Source organism: Siniperca chuatsi, linkage group LG9, assembly GCF_020085105.1.
Source record: "Siniperca chuatsi isolate FFG_IHB_CAS linkage group LG9, ASM2008510v1, whole genome shotgun sequence".
In the NCBI taxonomy this organism is placed as follows: Eukaryota; Metazoa; Chordata; class Actinopteri; order Centrarchiformes; family Sinipercidae; genus Siniperca; species Siniperca chuatsi.
In genome coordinates, this window is record NC_058050.1 from 24,032,505 (window position 1) to 24,053,438 (window position 20,934).

A 20,934-nucleotide genomic window follows, 5' to 3' on the forward strand; every position below is an offset into this window, starting at 1 on the left:
CTAATAATCTTGTACATTGTGTTAACTCACACTACACGTTTTAAGTGGCTTTTCAGAACCTGTGACATTATGCTCACACTGTATGGATTAATTGACCGGCCACGATGTGGCTGTTTACACTGAACATAAGCATGGAACCCCCGGCTGTCCTTAACAGTGTTGACAAAAAGAGAAAAAGGCCGTGCTACTTTGTACAGTTCTACTTCTATGGGCAATTAATCAGGTGTTGTGAAAAAAAAAATGAGTTGTGGGCGACCATCTTGTGGTTGTAATCAGGCTTAATCTGTACAGTGTTTATGCATTTGCTTTAGCAGTCGGCCATGGTGGCTGACTCTTCAGTAGGCCACCTAATAGGCCACCAGCATTATCTAACAGTGAGAAAGTGAGAACTTGTAGCAGCTCTACAGCTAACTGGTTAGTTAAACATGTGCAACTGCATTCGATTTTGTGTAGGAGATTGGTATACTTTACATTCATTATGACTAAATATTTTCCTGCATCAATTTGAAGTGAAAGTGGTGGACAAAAGCAGACTGTGCACACTGCACATGCAGTTAAACAGTATTTGATAAAAACATCCTGGCTAGACCAGCTACTGTATACCAAGTCCCTCCAAGTCCCTTTTTTTTTTTTTTTGCTCTTTCTTGTTGTTTGTTTCTTTCTTCTTCTACTTCTCTCTCTCTATATATATTTTTTGGAAAAACCTGAATCCAAAACCCTTTGGCACATCTTTCAGGTAGTCATGGGGACAGGTGCAAATGATCTACTGTGGACACGGGGATGATTTTGTTGGTCACCTTCTTTTGTGAGTGAGCTGTCTCATGAGTAGATGGTACAAAAAAAACGTGTTGTATTATTATTGTGTCCTTGGCAACTTGATCCCCTCCTCTCAGAGGCCACTCAACATCCCGACACCATAACGAAGTGTGACCACTGTTATAACAACCCTCACAGACGCAGACAAAGAAACACATCAAATGTTCCTGTTTTCAGTTAAGTTCAAGGTCAAAGGTCACAGAAGAGGAGTGAAACAGCAGAGAGTTGCCCATGCTCCCACTCCTGTGGCTTCCAAATAGAAAAGCAGTGAGTGATATTTCTGGTCGGGGCTGTGAGGAGCGGATAGAGGGGCTTTTGTGCCACACCCTCACGGGAAGTGCTCCCTTTGCGCTCTGCTGTGATAGATGGATGCTTATTGTTGGGAGCTAAGTTTCAGGAATTTCATTAGTTGTGTTTGGGTGTACTGGATGAGACCTTGCCCACCTTCACACCAGTAAGCCAGTACTCTTAAAGGAGTACACCAAATCTTGGGGGATCTAGCCTTCAGGTTAACTTTCATCCTTGAGCAGCCATCTGCACTGACTCACAGTGTCTCAAAATGCTACTGGTGAGTTCTTTTTCTGGATTCATCCTTGTGATTTAAGAGACCATGAGCTCCCTGATTTGTGTTCCGACAAATTTAAGAGAGCACAAAGCTTTTTTCATTTCTCAGAGGACCTCATTGCCTTTTTGCTGTATATAGCAGTATATATTAAAGGCTGCCTACTCCTCTACACAGACCACACTAATAAGTCAACTCAGAGGGCTGCAGTGACCCATAGTTCACTTCCACAGGCTTTATTTTGACAACTGAATGGTCTCTTAGCTCTGCTCCACGCTAAACAGACCACCATTGATGTGATAGGACTCTCTACCTCACTACCTCTCTCTCACATACACAAACATTAATACAGTATATATAGTAAATATATATATAAACAGTAATGGGACAGCTAGTTAAAGGTCTCGCTTAGATCCACGTACAGTTTATAACCTTTTTTAACAGCAAATATTTGGGTAAATGGTTAGCATGCCAGCTTTCAGAGACGAGACTGTACGTGATGAAAGGCTGACTGAAGTTACACGTGCTCCTTTGAATCTCATGTGCAACTGAACAGGCAACCACAGTCCTGCTGCAAAGATGGACTTGTGAAGGCAAGTCGCTGCTCCAAGTGAACGAGTTCAAGTATCTTGGGGTCTTGTTCATGAGTGAGGGTAAGGTGGAGCATGAGAGTGACAGGTTGGTGTGGCGTCAGCGGTAATGTGGACGTTGTGCAGGACTGTCAGGGTGAAGAGGGAGCTGAGCCTCAAGGTCCACCGGTCAGTCTATGTTCTAACCCTCACTTATGGTCATGAGCTTTGGGTAATGTGCCGAAAAGATTGAGATCACTGATACAGGCGGTAGGGAGCTGGGTGACGTGTGCCTTCATTACCATAAACACACACCGTCCTGCTGCCCTAGATACTCGCTAGAGCACCAAATGTGTATTAACCCGCAGACATCTGGCATGAACTCATAGAACTGCTGCTCCTTTGTATTGAAAGGAATGAGTTGGGGTGGTTTGGGCATCTGATTCAGATGCCTCCTGGATGTTTCCCTGCGGAGGTATTGCAGGCAGAGACCATGGTGCGACCCAGAACACTGGAGGGATTGCATATCCCATCTGGCCTGGTAAGCTCCTCGGGAAACCCTCAGGAAACGCTGGAGGAAGTGGCTAGGGAGAAGGACATATGGGCTACCTTGCTTACTGCCACCGCAACCCGGACCCAGATAAGCACCGGAAAGTAGATGGATGGATGTACGATGAATTTTGAGAAACTCTTCCAAGTTGACCTAATCCCACAAAACAACCCAAACACATCACCCCTTCCTCTTTAATGTTAAAAAGATTTATTCACCCTGAAAATGTCTTTCTGCAGACTCTTAGTCACAAGTCACACTAGAAGTATCTGTGAAGATAATGCTCAAAACCAAACTGTTAGTTAGATAAACCAAACTGTTGAACAACTTGAAATGTTAATCTGATGATAGCACTAGATCAAATATAAATCAATATTTTAGTCTGGGCCAAAGTGGTGGACCAACTTACTGACCAACAGGCCGATATTTCCACCCCTAGAGCCACACCACTAGCGTGGTTGCAAATTGCTACGTCTAAATAGTAATTGTCTAAAGCTGGAACTCAAACATCCAGCAACAAAAAAACAAACAAAAACAACAGCACTTAGCTGTATATCTCCTGCATCTTTGCACAAACTTTCATGGAAATCTTGTCATAGATTCTTGAAATTTTCTGAGCACTTTGATATGCAGATTAGCACGCTAGACTGAGCCTGTCCTTTAGAACGGATCAGCATGTATGCCTTCATCATCATCTGTGACTCTCTGTGTGTGGCCCTATGTTTACACTGACTGCCCATAATCCCTTCCTGCAATAAAAACATAAAAATATCATTCCACATCACACGCCTGCATGCACCTGAAACATCCACCATGGATGTTGTTAATCCCCTCTCCACTGAAAAAAAGCCGACCCTACAGGTAAGAAACAGAGTGCCTGTTGCTTTTTTCATGGCTGGGAATACTATTTGGACACTTGAGGTTTCGAGCCATGATTGATGATCTTGTAATTTGTGCTCCGATACAGTAATGGTTAGTTCAGAAGCCCAAAAATGTACGAAGGAAATGGCATTTAGGAGTCGAGCCCTTTTGAAGAGGAGAATTAAAAACAGGAGGCTCCCTCAGTGCTCTTTCACTGATGTCTCTGTCACATTCAGAGATCGTCTTATGCTGCTTCTGTACATACATGGCAGTGTTTTACCATTGCCTAGATGCTCCTCCAAGTACTGAAGCAGAGACTTACTTAAATCGCCTTTGAATTCATTTCTGGTTAGAGAACAGGTCTTTAGAAATGTCTTCTCTCCTTATCCATCCCACTAGTGTCAAAACATTTAGCACAGCCGATAAATCTGGGCTTGAAAAAGAGGAAGCAAAACAAACATCACAAAGCATATCTCCTATCATGATAATAATGTGTGCACACCAGGCAGGGCAATGTTTGAAACAAAAGTTTGCACAAGATGTTGGCTGACATGAAATCAGTTCCTCCACTTTGCAATAACTTTATACAGCAAACATATATTTTGCAGATTATACAGTAGATACAGCATCAGTGAGGCTCATTTGGCAACACAGAGGAAAGTGGAACCAACAACTCAGGCCTGTTATTGAGCTGAAGGTAACAGATCTGCAGTTTGTCCGAACTGAGATGAAACTGTTTAGACACGCTGAAACAAACACGGTGAAATGTGGCATTTATCCCTGACAGAGCTATTGTTTATAGTGAGGATTTGGACAGAGGAGGTGTTTTCATTTCACAACGTGCTGCCAGGACTTGAGACATGTGAGAGGAGGGAGGCGGAGATGGATAAAGGTATTTGTTGAGCACGGATGTTGGAGATATTAGTCAGAACAACTGGTGCATCTAATAAGAACCCAAATACAAATGCAAACACATGTTGCAACAAAAGCACACGTGAATGTATCACGTGAAATACCATTGCAATAAAAATTAACATACAGCTATATGTGTTTTTTGAATATTTGACATGATAAATTCATATATGTGGTTTTCGACATTTCACATAATAAATGTGGGACATTTGTGACAATGTGTTTTTTTTGTAAGGGAACACACACACAAACATAAATATGCAAACAAATCCTCACAAGTTTGGAATGATTTCATACAATAAGAATGAAGCGAGGAAAGCAGAAAAGCTTCTGTGTGTTTGCATGTTGAAAGACAGACTCACATATTCTGCAGGGGTCAAAAAGGTTACATAAACACACTGTGTGACTAGGTTAACACACTAATCTCTGTCCTCTTTCCTGGAGAAGAAAGAGGGTTTTGTTGAAGTGCAATGATGACGCCTCTTTGGCTCATTCTGCCAAATGCCATTTAGTAGTTTGACTGGAGCAGCTCCACTGTCTCCATCGTCAAATCTTCGCTCTCTGATGTTCAATGCCTTGTTCAGTTCTGTTTGGCAAATATAGACCTGCCTGCTGCACAGCTTTTTTCATTCTGCAGTCATACGGAGTTCAGTGGCGCACCTTGTTTTATGGGTACAGTCATTATTAAAAAGGCCAAAACACATCCACGCATTTATGCAGGCAAGTAAACACACAGCCAGACTCTGTGCCAGAAAGCACAGACTTATTGTTCAACACTATTGTGGAAAAGTTACTTTTAAAAAAGAAAATACCATCAGCACACATTCATGTGGCCTGTCAATGCAAGGGCTCAGCAGTACCTTCCTCGGGATATGTTCAGGCTTCCTTGACTCAACCTGGCCTGTTGCGATCAAGCTCCTTCTTGCAGTACACTTATGTCAACTCAGCATTCTCTAATAATGCAAGACAGAAAAGCTGCAGCTTAAAGCTCTCTCTTTTTCCACCTCCCCAAATATCCGTGGGCTAAAACAGTGGGTCATTATGAAGAGTGATCAGTGAAAGGGCCCATTGATTTGGAGGTCTGGAGGAAGGTCATGTATGAGGAGAGAGAGAGAAAGCAAATGAGCAGGGGCAGTCATGTATGTATGTATGGCAGCAGACTTGGAAGTGCAGCGTCCCTCAGGAAGCCCTCCAAAACATCCACCCATTTCCTCCGCTGGTACTGAAGGTGCTCAGCAGGCCCGACGCCTCTCAGTTTCTTTGTGTGTTTTGTTCGAGGTCCAAGCAACAACAGTTATGGCTTCATAAAAGTACCTAAAGGGAAGAAATGTGGTTCTTGTTCAGATTTTCCTCTGCCAATGATCAAACTTGAATCTATGTGCTGCCAGTTCTTAGAAGTGAAATAGCCTTTGAAAACCTTGGGGAATTGTGGAACGGTTAACTATGGGAATGGTTGTTCTGTAGGTCTGTGATCCCACTGCGGAAACAAACCACCCAGAGTTCATTGTAGGTAGAGTTTGTCGGTCCAAGATAGTGATAATTGAAAAGGCTGAAAGGTCAAAATGCTCCAAAGGCCGGGGCAGGTGAGCACACCTTCGTACACGTGAGAGGGACTGTTTAGCGCTCGTGTTACCTCGCACTTTGAACTTTGTGCCTTTTGACCCATTGCCCATTTTCCTTATATTCAAAATCTACAGTTCTCATATATATATCTATATCTCTCTCTATATATATATTATATCTCTCTCTATATATATTATATCTCTCAACACCTGGAGCTTTTCCTTCAACCACTGACACAAATATTGCTTTATTCTACAGTTCTCACTCTGCCAATGTTATGATGCAGACATCATCCTGCTACTGTTTGGGATTATCAGAATAAGCTACACAATTATATCAAGTATTGAAACTGTTAGCAGCACTCTTCCCCTGCCACTCTGCTGTCACTCACCTGGCTTAGGAGGCCAGTGCCTTATCCATTAGGCCACTGGGGCTTTGCATTGTGTTTATTTTAATAGGTATTGATGAAAATCTCCCAAAAATCAAACAAAAAATGGATAAATATTTAGCCTACAACCTGTTTTCTGTTTCAGTTCGGACACAAAACTAATGTTGCTGGGTCTTGCAGGGCTACGTCCCCACTAGTCAACAGCTTTCTGAGTAGCAATCAATGACAAGAAAGTCCAACAAAGGTGCAACTCTATTAACCTTCCCCCCTTTTTCACAATACATGTCAGCTCAGGTATTAGAAGACGTGTGGCCTAGACACTGGCCCTTTACCTTTCTTTACAACATTTATATGTAGGCTGATCTTACACATTGTTTTGCTTTAAAGGTCATTTTTTGGTTTCAAATTATTTTGATTAGCTTTTAATGTATTTTTGTTTGATTCTTGGAAGATTTATTCAGTAATATTGAAACAAATCTAATCCCAAAGTGACCACATTCATTTTTGTCAGGCAGGGATGCTCCAAGGGTGTGGAGTAGCTCACTTCTTCTTTGATGTGGGATTAGAAAGAAGTATTAACTTGCTGATGTATCAAGGCAGTTCTGGCCTTTTATCATGTCATCCAATGCTCATAGGATGGAGGTTCCTTTCTGACAACAGCAACATTAAACAGACTGTCGCAATTCAATTCAATTCAAATGACTTTATTTGTCCCTCAATGGACAATTCGAAACACAAAAAATACTGAATATTATAAAGATATAAAGAAAACAAAAGTTAATGGTAGTGGTGCCCAACATGAAGGCACATTATGTCAAAAAGTGCATGTGTATTTTCAATCTACACCCAAAGTAAACTGACCATCTCTTATACTGCAGCTGTTCACAAATCTTATGGCTTTTAGAGTAAAACCAAAACTGCTTCTGTTTTACATTCTGTACAGGCAATCTAAAATGCATCGCTAATGGCATTAGCATAAAGAAATCATGAAAGCCATGTGTGGGGTTAATTGATAATAGCGCCTTTTTAGGGCTTGTTCAGTATTAAGAGATCTCTGAGTTGTAGAGTTGAGTTTAATGACACCTTGCAAAGCTTTCCTTGTGACTAAGAGATGTAAACCAGCAAATGTGTTAAAAAAGTCAAAAAGCTTTCACTTACAGAGATATAAAACATTATCAATATTGATGAGTTGACGACGAGGAATCACCAAAATCTTACCTAAGTGCTTGGTTGTTCTAAATGTTCATGTACAGAGTTCAAAATAAATAACTTGAAGTTTAAGTTTAATTTTCTTTGTCTGCTGTAGTGGTGGCAGCGCCACCATAAAAAGCTAGTAATTCAACATGTCAGCCTTCCCAACCCTATATTGCTCGAACCCTCATATGAACCCTCTTCCTTATAGTTTATACAGGCAGATGCCAATGCAATCAGGAGGTATGGTTTCCCCACTCCATAGAGTCTGTCTGTAATTACATTTAACGACCATGTTTGTGAATCCTTTACCATCAGCTACTGTGCAGGAAGTACGGCCAGGTGTTGCTGTCAGTACGCAGCAGAATAAATGGAGGTAAGAGAGAAAACCATGTGTTTGTGGGTGATTTGATTCTCAGTAATTGTATTTGTCTTTGTCTGCTGCCTCCTCCTCTTCCTGACCAGAAAAGCCCCACACGGATAAACAAGAGTCAAAACACAGACAAGAAATAAAGATGGCTGTGTATGATGCAGACTGCATGGATCAGGACTGTGCATTAAAGCAGTTCCTCTATATGTGTGTGTGTGTGTGTGTGTGTGTGTGTGTGTGTGTGTGAGAGAGAGAGACAGAGTCAGGACAGTGCCTGAATTTTAAGATGCAATAACAGGAGATTAGACCTATAAAACATCTTGTTCAACAGGGTCATGAAAAGTTGATTAGGAGAGATGATGCAAATGAACTCAAAGGCAGACTTTATGTCTGTAACCTCACAAGTTAGCACATTTATTACACAATCACCAATCATTCTGTTAATATTACAACTAGGTATGGCTGGAGGGCCTTTTATTTCATGTCATTACATTACCAGTAATAGCTTTGTTTTATGCTCTCTTTCATCTGCAGAGCCTATGAGGTTGCAACAGGTCAGCTCGACATCGGTCCTTGTCACTCTGGCAGATCGTGGTCTTGACTGTTGTCCATTCACCTACTCAAAACCAAGAAAGCATCCAGTGGTGGAAGAAGCACTCAGATATTTTAGTTTAGTAAAAATAGCAGTACCATATTGTAGAAGAAAAGTGAAGAGAAGAGAAGTAAAATAGAAATATTCTATTACAAGTAAAAGTCATGCATTTAAAAATGTACTAAGAAAGTAAAAAAAAAAGTAAAAGTACAAAAGTATTAGCATCAAAATATACTTAAAGTACCAGAAGTAAAACTACTCATTATGCAGAATGGCCCATTTCAGAGTAATGTATATTATAAATGTATATTATATTATTGGATTATAATTATTGTTGCATCAATGTGTAAATCACTTTAATGTTGCAGCTTGTAAAGGTGGGGCTAATTTTAATCACTTTATATACTGCTGGGTAGATTGTGAATTTCCAATATAATATTATCTTATCTTAAACTATAATACTACATCATCATTTATTTGTTGATTCTATTTTGCATTATTACTCTGAATCTGAAGTAACTAGTAACTAATGTTGTGGCAGAGTAAAAAGTACAATATTTGCCTCTGAATTGTGGAGTAGAAGTATAGAGTAAAGTACAAGTACCTCAAAACTGTACTTAAGTACTACTATGTGAGTAAATGTACTTAGTTGCTTTCCACCACTGAAAGCCTCCATCATTACTCAAAGTGCAATTTAAGCCTCATTGCTGCTGTACCTATGCCATAACTTTAGATTTTTTAAAATCGTTTGATCTTGCAATCATTTTTAGCCATGCTAGCGCTGTGGCTCCATGGATGGCAATGTCTGGGTTTTGGTTGGTCAGTCCACCCCTTTTTTCCAGACTGAAACAACAATTGGATGGATTGCGATGAAATTTGGTACAGATATTCATGGTGCACTCAGGATGAATCATAATGACTTTTGGTGAACCCCTGACCTGTTCTCTAGCGCCACTGTGAGGTTGGCATTTGTAGTTTTGAGTGAACTGTTTCAACAACTATTGGATGGATGGTCATGATATTTGGCACAGACATTCCAGCCTCAGGATGAACTGTTATAACTTTGCAGATTCTCCTGATTTTTCCTCTGGAGCCATCATCAGTATACTTCATGTTTAGTGCCAATTTGCATATGTTGGCATCCTAACATGCTAAAATAACACGCTGAACATGGTAGAAAAAATATACCTAGTAACGAAGTGCTTTATAGATTTGTTTGCTGAGGGGATAATAAAGTGTGGGAGTAAATATGATCATAAAAAGGCATGTGCTGGCACATCTCCTGGGGGGATTTTTCTTTTGATTTACCTGTAGTGTTGCATTTTGCAAAATGGTGCCTATACCTGTTCATGAAAGCCTTTAATATACGCTTGGTTTTCTAAACACCAGTTGTATGGCAGTCCTGTCCTGGGACACAGGAAGTCAGGCTATTACATTTCCAACACCAGTGGCAGCACTTTAACTGAAATGAACAGAAGAATAACTGGGCACAAACAGAGATAGCTTCTATGTATTAACAGATTTTGATTAACATTTTCAAACAGAACACACAGAACACACCATTTTATTGACAAATGATCTGTGGGCAGGGTGGTGTTAGCCAATTTTTTGCTGTTGGATAATAAAACATATTAGAAAACTCGATTTTCTCTGTCACCTTCCTTGACAACATCCAGCTGTTCCAGTGCTGTGATCACGTTCAATGGGTGGGTTGATGGTGCTTCCCAAACTCTGCTTGCATTACTCATGCCCTCTCACTGCCAGCTGGCGTCCTTGCCTGAACCTAACTTCCAGCTCCTGATACAGAAACTGATGGCAGATGTTTGTCATCCAAATTAGGCATTCAAACACAGAGCGAAAGCCTGATAAACAAGATGATCAGGAGGCGCTATATAGAGAAGCACTTTGGCTGGAGACATTGATCAACATCAAACATTGACCTCCACAATACAGCTGCTACTAGTCTAAGTCTTTCAACATTCCTTCATTATTCAACCAGAGGTACCATTTTTCATTTTACCAGTGTCTGGTGAAAACTACATACGTTTTCAGGTTTGGCAATTTCTATGTTGATAAAGTGGAATGTTACATTCAAAAGATCCTTTATGAGTTGTGAATTTTCACCAACCTCCTTTACTTCTTTCAAAACACAAAAATACACTGTCACAGAGCCTGAAACAGGTTATTTTTTAGTTCCAAAAAAGTTTGGAGGGACAGTGCACATTTTACTGGACAATGATGATTAGTTAATGATATACTTTAAGCCACCAACAAACTAGAAATCCTATTCAATTTTTGAATTTCTGCTGGAGGGCCACCCATTGGTCCCATATGTATCTTTCTAAGTCCTATCCTTTTAAAGGCCCTGAAAATCTACTTTCTCAATCAGGGGACAATCAGGGGGATATCCATCTCTCCACTTAGCGGTGTGACTAGACCAAATTGAAATACAGCCACAATGTGGCATGATTTATGGGAGGACATGATGTCTGAATGCAGCAAGTTCAAACAGCGCTGCTCTACAGCATTAGAAAGTAAACTGACTTTAAGGGTATAGATGAGGGAGAAAGACGTAAAAAGGTAACTTTATCCACACGCAAGTCCTGAAAACCTTGAAAGTCAGATATACTATAACACTGTATGAGGACCCATGGGTGGATTTTTTTTCTTCAACTACCCTTCATACTCTCACTTGGCTCTTACCCTCTCATTTCTGCAGATCCACTCGAGATGACTTTATCAGCCTGATCGTCTTTACAGCCTTGGCACAAGCTCAACCTCGAGATAAACTAAGTCTTTAGACGTTTTCACTCGAGGTTCAACCTCCCTTTATCAGAGTGACACACACTGAGAGGGAATCCTTGGTAATGAAGACAGGCAAGGCTAAACAGGCCGGAAAATGAAAATATTCAAAATATGAATAAGTAAATCATTTGAAAAACTGGAACTAGTATGTCGCTGCCTGTGATTCTGCAGGGACAAGGATTTGCAAATCCCTAACTGGGTATAATTAATTAATTTGACAAATCAGATGGTTTCGAGGCAAGAGCGTAGTGAATTTGGAGTGATCACCTCATCAGCATGAGGTATATGGACTGAGGGTTGAATAACCTTTCTCCCACTCCCGGAATGCCAAGGTAGGCTTATTTCTGACTGTCAAATTCTCTGCTGCCTAATGTTGCATAACTCTCCTGCTGGAACAGTGTGAAGGCTGAAGGTTGACCTTGGCTTCAAATATCCTCACTCCTGTCACAGAGCTCAGGCACACCATGTCGTAAAAATGATCTTAGTTACGTAAATGTCATGACTCATTGAAAATTTGGGTAAAACTGGGGGATAATCTAAATCATACATGGTACAATATGTGAACTGTTTATTTTAGACCTAACAAATTTACTCTCATTCCTGGGAATGTTGTTTGCTCAGTTACTGTACTAGAAGTGTCATTATTGTTTCTGCTACAGCTGTAACTCCTGTTGCTACTGTTACTTTTTGTTGCTTGTAGCCTACTGCTATCAATACTGTATATAAGTTAGTCCAGGTTAAAGGTTGTTTTCATCTTTATAGACTCCTCATCAAGAAAATAATAATCAATATGAAGGAAAAGATGTAAAGATAGTGGTATGCAAGGTCATTTATATTCAGTTCAGCCTTACATATACATTGTTTTTATTAACTATGCCAAACCCCCTTAAAAGGAGTAATTAAAGGATTAATTTTGGTCAGGTTTCGTTTATTGGATTTTGGATAGATTTTCACATTAATAACCCTGTAGCCTAATCAATACACAGAAGTGTAATGTAATAACTACAGTTCAACTCACATGAATTAACCCAATAAAAACACCAGCTACAATACTGTTTGAAACTATGCCATTTTTAATTCACATAATGAAAAAAATAAGGCATAAAGGAAAAATGGCGTACTTGGTTCATTTGGACATCTCTTACTGTGTTCCAAACTGCCACGCACCTGTTGCCAGGTGATATTACACGGAGGGACTTTGCACATATCAAGACCTTCAGTGATTATTGGAAACAATAAAACAGCCTCACTGATTAGGGCTGCGTCTCTTCTTAAATTGAGTGACAACATCGGCAGACGTGCGACCAGAGCTCAGTGGCTGGACCTGCGCATCCACTTGTTGAGTTCACAACAGTTCACCGTCGCTCTATTCAAAGAGGCAACAACATGGCACACGGTCTGGTCAGACGGGAGTCGTTGGAAACAGAGATGCACAAGTCCGAAGACAAAAGAAAAACCTTCGTTTACACCAAGAAGAGGGGCTACGATGTTACGCGAAACCCCCACCTGAACAAGGTAAGTGTGGAGACGCAGCTGTGTCACTTTTCAGCTTGTTTCTATCAACAAGGTTGACAAGCTAGCTGCTGCCTTCAGGCGCTGTAGGAAATATATGAATTCTGAATAAAGCAGCAACGGTGTCAACATGACCGAGGAAAGATGATGTTCTGTTATATCACAATTCGCGAGGTTTAGCCGACTTTTAGGGGAGTGGAGGTGCTCAACCAGTGATGGCATAGGCCTACAACAACGTTTTGCTTAGTGGTAATGTTCAAAGTTGACACCTATCTTACTAAGGTGTTAAATTGTGCTACATATTCAGTGACGTTCCTCTTCTACTCACAACAAAAGCAGCAACCATCAAACATATTGAAGATAAGAGGTATTTAATATTTCAATACTCACACAAGTCTTATTTTTGATATCTGGAACGCCGGTCGGAGCCCTCGAGGAGCAAGTGAACGCAACATTAGCCAGGAGGTTTAGGTATCAGCTTTAGACGCGGTTATATTTAGATTTAAAGCGCCCAAACACTGTGGCCACACAGAGAGGGCCTTTGGTAAGAATAATGCCCTGTCACGTATTGCTTTACAAAGACTCTAGCGGTGTGCTGGTAGTGCGTTATTGACATAATGAATGGCGACCGTCTTATCCCCATAACGCTACAATATGTTATTCAGCATATTGTGACAAGTTGCTGTGAGCTCACTGTGGAAGCTGACATCATGGCAAGTAAGATAAGCCACAACTGCCGCTATAAAAGTTTGTTGTGTACGTTTCTAAGTAAAACGAGGCACAACGTTGAAAGTTCCTTAATCATGCAACAAATAGTGCTGAGCAGCTTTCTTGTAGATCATGAGATAATGTGATGACTTTGCATGTCCTTATTGTGGGGGAAAGCCTGTCATTGTAGTCTGCTGACATTTCTATCATGATTCCTCTGACCGGCCTTTGCTGTTGAATTAGCCAACTGTATTTTTTTTCCCCCGTGCTTTCAACGCATCCTTTACAAAAGAGCCTCTGGCAGCCTTTCCAGTGTTTTCTCCTGGTTTGTGTGGTGGGATGGGGCCCCAGAGGTCAAGCTGTGGTGACAGGGTCTCTGTCCATGGTGCTGACTGACCATCAAAACAACTGATTGAATTCTGGGCCACTCTTATGTCAAGTGTAGTGTGTAGTCTGACCGCTCTTTGTCAAACTCAGACTAATTTTAGAACGCTTCGAACAGTCAGAGCTGTTTTCTGCACTCTCACTGGCCAAATATGTTTCCCTCTCGGAAACTACAGAACATTAAAAACCTATCTATGTCTAATCTTCAAGCTATTCTGGTTTATTTCACTACGAATTCTCTGACACAATAGTCCGAATCGCTATATGTTTTTAGTGTCAAAGCTGTTCCAGTCTGATAAAGGACTGCAGTCAGTTTGCCACAGCTGAAGCAGCTGCCAGCCTGGGTGGTGTCAACAGTGAGCTGATAAGTGAGACAGTGGAGTTCAAACAGGCCAGTGTGTGTAGAGTGAGGGGCTGTGAGCTGGTGACTGCACAGAGGCCTGTTTGTTAGGCAAGTTAATGACTCCACTCCTGAGACTGCCGCATACTGCACATCAACCCTGTGTGTTCGTTGCCATGTGTGTAAGTGTGCATGGTGTGGTAGGGTGAGGGGAGGTGTGCGCACAGATGTCCAATAACAACAAATCAGGGCACCCTTTGTAATCTAGGTGTGTTTTAACCAGAGACACAAATGTCATGTTGTTGTTTTTTTTTTTTGGAGAGAGATGGCATTAAAGAGTGGACCATGTTAGTTGAATCATTCATTTAAACATGCTGTGTGTAGACATGCAACAAATCAAAAAATGTCCAACGTTAACTTTTGGAATAAATTTACTAAAACAAACCAGATTGTCACTGAGAAAATGGGCACCTCTACTGTTGTGTCGCACTTAGCAGGAAGTTAGTTTGATTATATTAAAGGACAAAACAGAAGGAGGTTGTGTTGTTTTTGCATAAATAGATCATCGTCCTCTTTGTGACATCAAGCAGTATGGTTTATGGGAAACGTGGCCCTGATTTGGAGACACACTAGCACTATGATGCCAAGATTTAATTTTTTCAACAATGACATCCTGCAGAACCTGCAGAACCGGCTGATTGTTTTACCTATAAAAGTCATGTGAAGACAGATTGTAAGACAGGTGATATATATAATACAGGATAATCGTGACATGAAATGTTCCTATTGTCCCATTCCTACAGTGTAGACTCTTAGTTTAAATTGGCTTTTAAAGGGTAATCCTTGTTTGGTTTCTGTCTGTGGTGCTAAATGGTCATTTCCATTTTGACTCTGATGAAGACACAGTAGTGTCGAAACGCTAGTCTGTTTGCACAATTAAAGGCTGCAAATCGATCAGTGTGCTCCAGTCTCTGTTTATCCCTTGGAAGTTTGCTGTCCTCAAACTGAGAAGTACCGGATTCAGCTACATATTGCTCGGAGATGTGCGGAGAATCCTGTTTCAGCTAAATGGTCATCAGACACACAATAGATTTATTGTTCGTTAACTGGTGAATCCAGTTATGTAACGACTTCCTCCTTCATTCTTTTATTTTGCATCTACATTATTTCCTCTCCCTTTGTCTTTCGTGTTGTGTTCAGCTAGCTTGTGCATCCTCTTCTCCAGCATTTCCAGTTCGCCCTGTTGTCTTCCACCAGGGATATCTGAATTTCTGCGCTGGAGATTCATTTTTTGTGGTCATCCATGTGAGCTGTGGCCAACGAATCCCTTATCCAATCTTTTATTCACAATCTCTCTTAACCTCTTTTGTCTCTTTCTGACACTACAGGCATCTGCAAAGAAAAAAACTCAGCGACACAGTTGTTAACAAGACTGACTGACTGAACATGACTGATCGCCTTAACTTAAATGATCCTAAGCGTAGATACACCAAAGTCAACTGCAAAATGCAATATTTACATCAGGGAAATCACGACAAATAAGCGGATTTGTAATAATATACTATTGTTGGATATTTATCTATCAGTTCCACAAGCTACTTGTTAACTGTAATAAAGTATCATCAAGCATAGCCACAGGCTATGCCAAGTACCTCAGCAGAGGTCTGTTGACCAGACCCGACAGCCTGTTTTCAGTCGGTGTCCATGTTAATATTGGCACCTTTTGACCCGACCAGCGTGAGGCTTCAGGTTAGAAATCTTGCCGTGGTTCGGTGGGGGAGCTCTGTTGATACCAGCCATTAAGTCGGCATCTCGAAAACCCCCTTTGATTTTCTGTTGATGAAGTTTGAGTTTGTACACAGAGCATTCTTTTTCTATATTTGCCTAATTCAAATAGTTTCTTCTTAAAATCTCTTCAGACTGAGGTGATGGCTTTTTGTAATAGAGGTCAGTCTGGGACCTATAGCTTCAGCGCTTAAACCTGGCCCAGTAAACTGTTTGTTTACATCTCAATTTACACCTTGGGACCATGAATGGACCCAGTGTACAAGAGGGCTCTAAAGAGGGTAGATAGGTTGACCTAAAGTCAGGTGAAAGCATGACCGGTCTAGCACTTAGGATGTTACACTATATTTTTGTCTGTTAAGACTTTTGCCTCAGACATTCAAATCTAGACCCTTTTAATGGAAGATTGAGGATGTTTAAATCATAAAGTGTCGCAGAGACACAGAAATATCATTTTACTCACAGTTTTAAGACTCACACTCTCTCATACGCTATACCGTTTGTCTTCTTTCTTGCTCTTTTCCCTTTGTCCAATTCCTTGCTTTTTCTTCTGAGTAATGTTAAGAGTGAATGTTACGAGAGCCACTGTTCTTTGTTCTTCAGTTTACGAGGAGGCTTTTCTTCTCCCTTTAAACTTGGCCATCCTAAATGAGCTCACAATTTGTGTTGTTACATTGTTTTGGAAAAAAGTGTGGTTTAATAAGATTAATTACATGAGTATAAAAACTGGGTAAAACTTCTGTGAAAGATCTGAGGAGCCTATTTGTACTCAGCACAATAGTTTGTTCAGTTAGGCCATCAAGAAAGATGAGGGGAAATTTCTAAAACCTTGGTCTGTTCTGTTTTTTTTTTTTCCAAAAGAAAAATAATGTTTTTAATTTTTATTTATTTTGAGAAAAGAAGAAGTGTAGCTTATGCCACCATTTTATATTAAATTACATTATTTTGGTGAGAGGGGACACCAAAACACAAATATTCCTATAACGAGTTAAGCAGTTGGTGGTTGTATCTGATCAACCTGACCCTCTCATTAGTTGGCTAAAGTGACCCAAAACACAGGCTCCCTCAAACACACACAGGTTGGAGTCATAGCAGAAAAAAGGTTTCTTATGCAGCCAGGTGAACCATCCACTGTCAGCTTTGTACACAAACCAGGGCGAGGAAATTGGAGGAGAAGGTAGGAAATGACTGTTAAATCGTGTTAGTGGCCAGGCACAGGCAGGCTTCTGTGGCTCAGGCAGTGGCATATTGTTGCCCTCCCTCTGATTTCAGCGAGCCCTGGGGATGAGGTGTGTTTACCTCCCTCAGCTGGCCCACTTTACCCCTAACAGGGCCCAGTCACAGCACAACCTGCTAATTGATGCTGAGGGACGCAACGCTGAAAGCAGCCTGTCCTCACATTGACAGGCTCCGATTTCCTTTTAATCTCTCCACTCTCACACTTATACATGCAGAGCTGATGCATGTGAATCCATACACACACACACACACACACAGCTTCACCTTACTCTTTGGTTAACACTCCCTCCTCCCTCTCCAGAGGTGGAACCGGATATTATAGGTGTGTTTTGTGTGTGCTCACTGTGCAATAAAGAGATGAAGTGGGGTGCGAGGTGTAGAAAGGGTTCTCTGTGGCGAGGAAGAGAGCGCTGGCCACGCTCCACAGACGTCCTCTGTCTCTCTGCTTCATCAAACATTAATGAGGCATCTGTGTGAATCGCGGCCCTCAGTGCGTCTCTCTGACGCTGGTTCCGCCTGCCACGGCCTTGAATAACAACAACAACAACAACAACCTCCTTAAAAATGCTCTTAGCACCCAATCAGGGATGCTGTTTCACCTCAAACACTGAACTGAGCTGTCGGTGTGTCGGCGGCCAACAGATGCCCATTCACTGGCTCTGTACTGTAGGTGAGGGTGACTGTAACATGTGCAGTCAGTCATAGAGGTTGGAGAGAATGAGAACTACAGCTCCTGTCTGTTTGTTGACCTGTTTTTTACAGTTTCACAGCAACTGTCTAGCAGGCACATTTTTACTTGTTTGCACAAAAATATCAAACCTGAAAATAATGAATAGTAGTCTCACAAAGACTTGCGTTCAAATACAGTAGGGCCCTGAGTGAGAAATGGTGCTGTCATTCATGCTTTTAGCGCTAAATCCCAAGAAAACTCACATTGATCCCCTTGATTAAACAGTAATGTTTTGTTTATTGAGGTTTTTAAAATCACTCACATTATGCATCATTTGAGCCTGCGTATGCTGAATAAAGTGGAGAGCCCATGCCCAGACAACACTGCAATTGGATGCCCCATTTGTAACCACAGGCTCCACATATGACATTGCAAGATGGTCCGTCAGATGAAAGACTAAAATTAAGAATCTTCGTTCTTGGCGAGCGCTGAACAACAGTGTATCTGATTGGGCATTGAGGATGTGCTGCTATGCCAAATGGCGGCAGTCCTGATAACCCTCTGTAGCAACTGGAAGTCATTAAGCTCTCATGTTAGATTTGCTCTGGTTTGGCTGCTACACTCATCAACTTTTGCTCCCAGAAAATATATATATTTTTTCCTCACCAGGTTTGGATTTTCCTTTAACTGAGACCAACATAAATAAATTTAGCAACAAACACACAAATGGCACAAATATGCCCAGCTTTTAAGTCTGGAATGGAAATATATGTGGCTCTCTGAATCCTCTCCTTTGGGTATGTGTCATGCTTTGTTGGCTGCTGCACAGCGACTGATCTGCTGAGTTTTCCATGTGAAACATAATGTGCTCCAGCCCGTCTGTGTCTCTAGCAAGGCCTGATAAGGTTTTCATAACAGTGCATGCACTCTAATAGAATTATGTCACAATTGGTAAAAGGTGCCAGTGAAAAAACAGCTTGATGACCTGGCGCTGACTTTAGTCACTGCAGTCTGGAACTTTGATTCCCACTGAGTCACCGTGTCAGCATGACACGAGGACAAACTTTGTTTTCTGCACAGTCAAGACTTATAAAAGCTTTGTGCTGACGGTTTTCTGTGTTGGTGAAGCATTACAGCAATGCTTGTTTATGCTGCAAGCCGAGGTTCCCATGGACCTTGGTAATCTTTCTACATTTATCATTCTCTCAGCTTTCTGGCCCCTATCCATCGAACAATCAACATTTCACATCCTAGGGAAAATCCTCTGATGGATATTTGTGATGATGAGCAATGGTTTTAAAGTAAATAAATTCACAAGTATTTATTGACTCGATAAGGAGTAACCAATGAGCCCCTAATGATGCTAATTCTCACAAATGTCAAGTTTTACCCCATCAGTCTTTAAATAGTTCCAGTGTGCAACTATCTTAGCTTAGCATAAAGACTGGAAGCAGTGACAGCTAGCCTGGCAAACTCATGGGGACAACAAGACTCCAGGAAGTCACTGCGTCCAGACAAGACATAGTTCCAGCACATAACTCACTGTAAAACAGCAACTTGTCATTTTTAACATTTTGGATTTTGTACGAATTAAACAAATTAAATATTACGCCGGCAGAGTTTTAGCCACACTAGCGGTGGGTCAATCACTTTTGTCCAGACTTTGGTGATCCCCTGACTTTTCCTTTAGCACCACCATGAAGTTGACATTTTTGGTTTGAATGAAATTTCTCTACAACTATTGGATGGATTGTATGAAATTTCCCCCATCCCCAAAAATTAATGTAATAACTTTGGTGATCCCCTGACTTTTCATCTAACGCCATCATCAGGTTAAAAATGTTAATATGTCCAATACTTTGTTTTATGACCAACTACCTGAAAAACGAATGACATTTGCATCAGCCTCCACTGTATTTGCCCCTGCTTATAGTCTCTATGCTAAGCTAAGCTAATCGGGTCCTGACTCGTTTCACATTTAATGCACACAGACACGAGAGTGGCATCCATCTTCTCATCTCACTTTCGGCAAGAAAGGAAAGAAACATATTTCCCCAAATCTCGAACTATTCCTTTAAATTTCACCAAACTGCAAACAACTTTCTAACCTTCAATCAAGACCTTTAAAGTTTTAAAAAGAACTTTAATCTCAATCATGTTGATGTGTGAGTAAGTTTTCCCAAAGACTGTTGCATAGGGGATTCTGACATCACTGCACTGTCTGGGTGGGGCAGAAATCATGTGAAAATGCCAGTGTGTGTATATTACAGGCTGTTTAGAGGTGTATGACAGTGGTTATGTGAGGTTGAACTCGATGATGTTGTCAGATTACAAGCCTTCGTTTAACTGAGCGGTGAAAATGGGACAAACCTTTCTCTGTTCAGACTTTATACAGAGCAGCTGCACTTGTCAGTCCCCCTCACTAGGTGGACCGCAGAGCACCATGTATATGTGTGTAAAATGTATGAGTGTGTGTGTGTGTGGGTTGTCCCAGGTGTGGCCAGGTGTTTCAGGTTGACCGCACGCATTGCTGGTGACCAGACATTCCTCTGATGGACTGGAGTGGATCGGCCAGGCAGAAAGAAAGTGCACCCTCGTTCCCCTCCAGTAACCAACCACAACTTGAGCTTTACACACACACACACACACACACACGGTCACAAACACATACTCTGACATTTCATAAACCAGTTTAAATAGGTTGTTAACCTGCAGTCCCATAAGTGCTTTTATCAGTGTTTTCTTCGGGGCTGCTTCAAATAAACTGTGTAATATGATCAGACTGTCCATTCAAACGTTTCTGCACCCACACACACTTGTGATGCTGTGTTTATTCAGCAGCAGGTCATTCTAAATAGCTCTATCTCCTCAGCTCACTTTTGTGTTTTTTGTAACATGGTCCTCATTCATGTGAGGACAACAGAGAAGCCATTAGCTTGTCCCAGACAGCGAGATGGAGACAGTCTGAGCCTCATCGGCTTCCTATGAAGCTCATCTCAAGCATCCCACCTCTTTCAGCCCCCTCTTGTCTTTTTCCCCCTCCTCTTCAATGCTGCTTTTGTCTGTTATATTAGAGTGGTGGAGGTCTTGTCATGTCTTAAGATACAGCAGCAAAGA

The 20,934-nt window shown here is 41.2% G+C and overlaps 2 protein-coding genes across 3 annotated transcripts in view; one reads left to right on the forward strand and one right to left on the reverse strand.

Annotated features, from left to right (window-relative positions):
- prss35 (serine protease 35) overlaps positions 1-20,934 on the reverse strand; it is a 36,239-nt gene that overhangs the window by 9,167 nt on the left and 6,138 nt on the right. The gene's annotated exons all lie outside the window — the stretch shown is intronic.
- Positions 11,222-20,934, forward strand: part of me1 (malic enzyme 1, NADP(+)-dependent, cytosolic) — a 94,238-nt gene continuing 84,525 nt past the window's right edge. The window contains exons 1-2 of one of the 2 annotated variants that reach the window (XM_044207036.1): positions 11,222-11,511; positions 12,461-12,694. In XM_044207036.1, coding sequence (XP_044062971.1) covers positions 12,566-12,694 — 129 coding nt within the window. In that variant the 5' untranslated portion in view covers positions 11,222-11,511; positions 12,461-12,565. Of the gene's footprint in view, positions 11,512-12,279; positions 12,695-20,934 lie in introns of those variants that run through there. The other variant, XM_044207034.1, reaches the window with a different exon arrangement.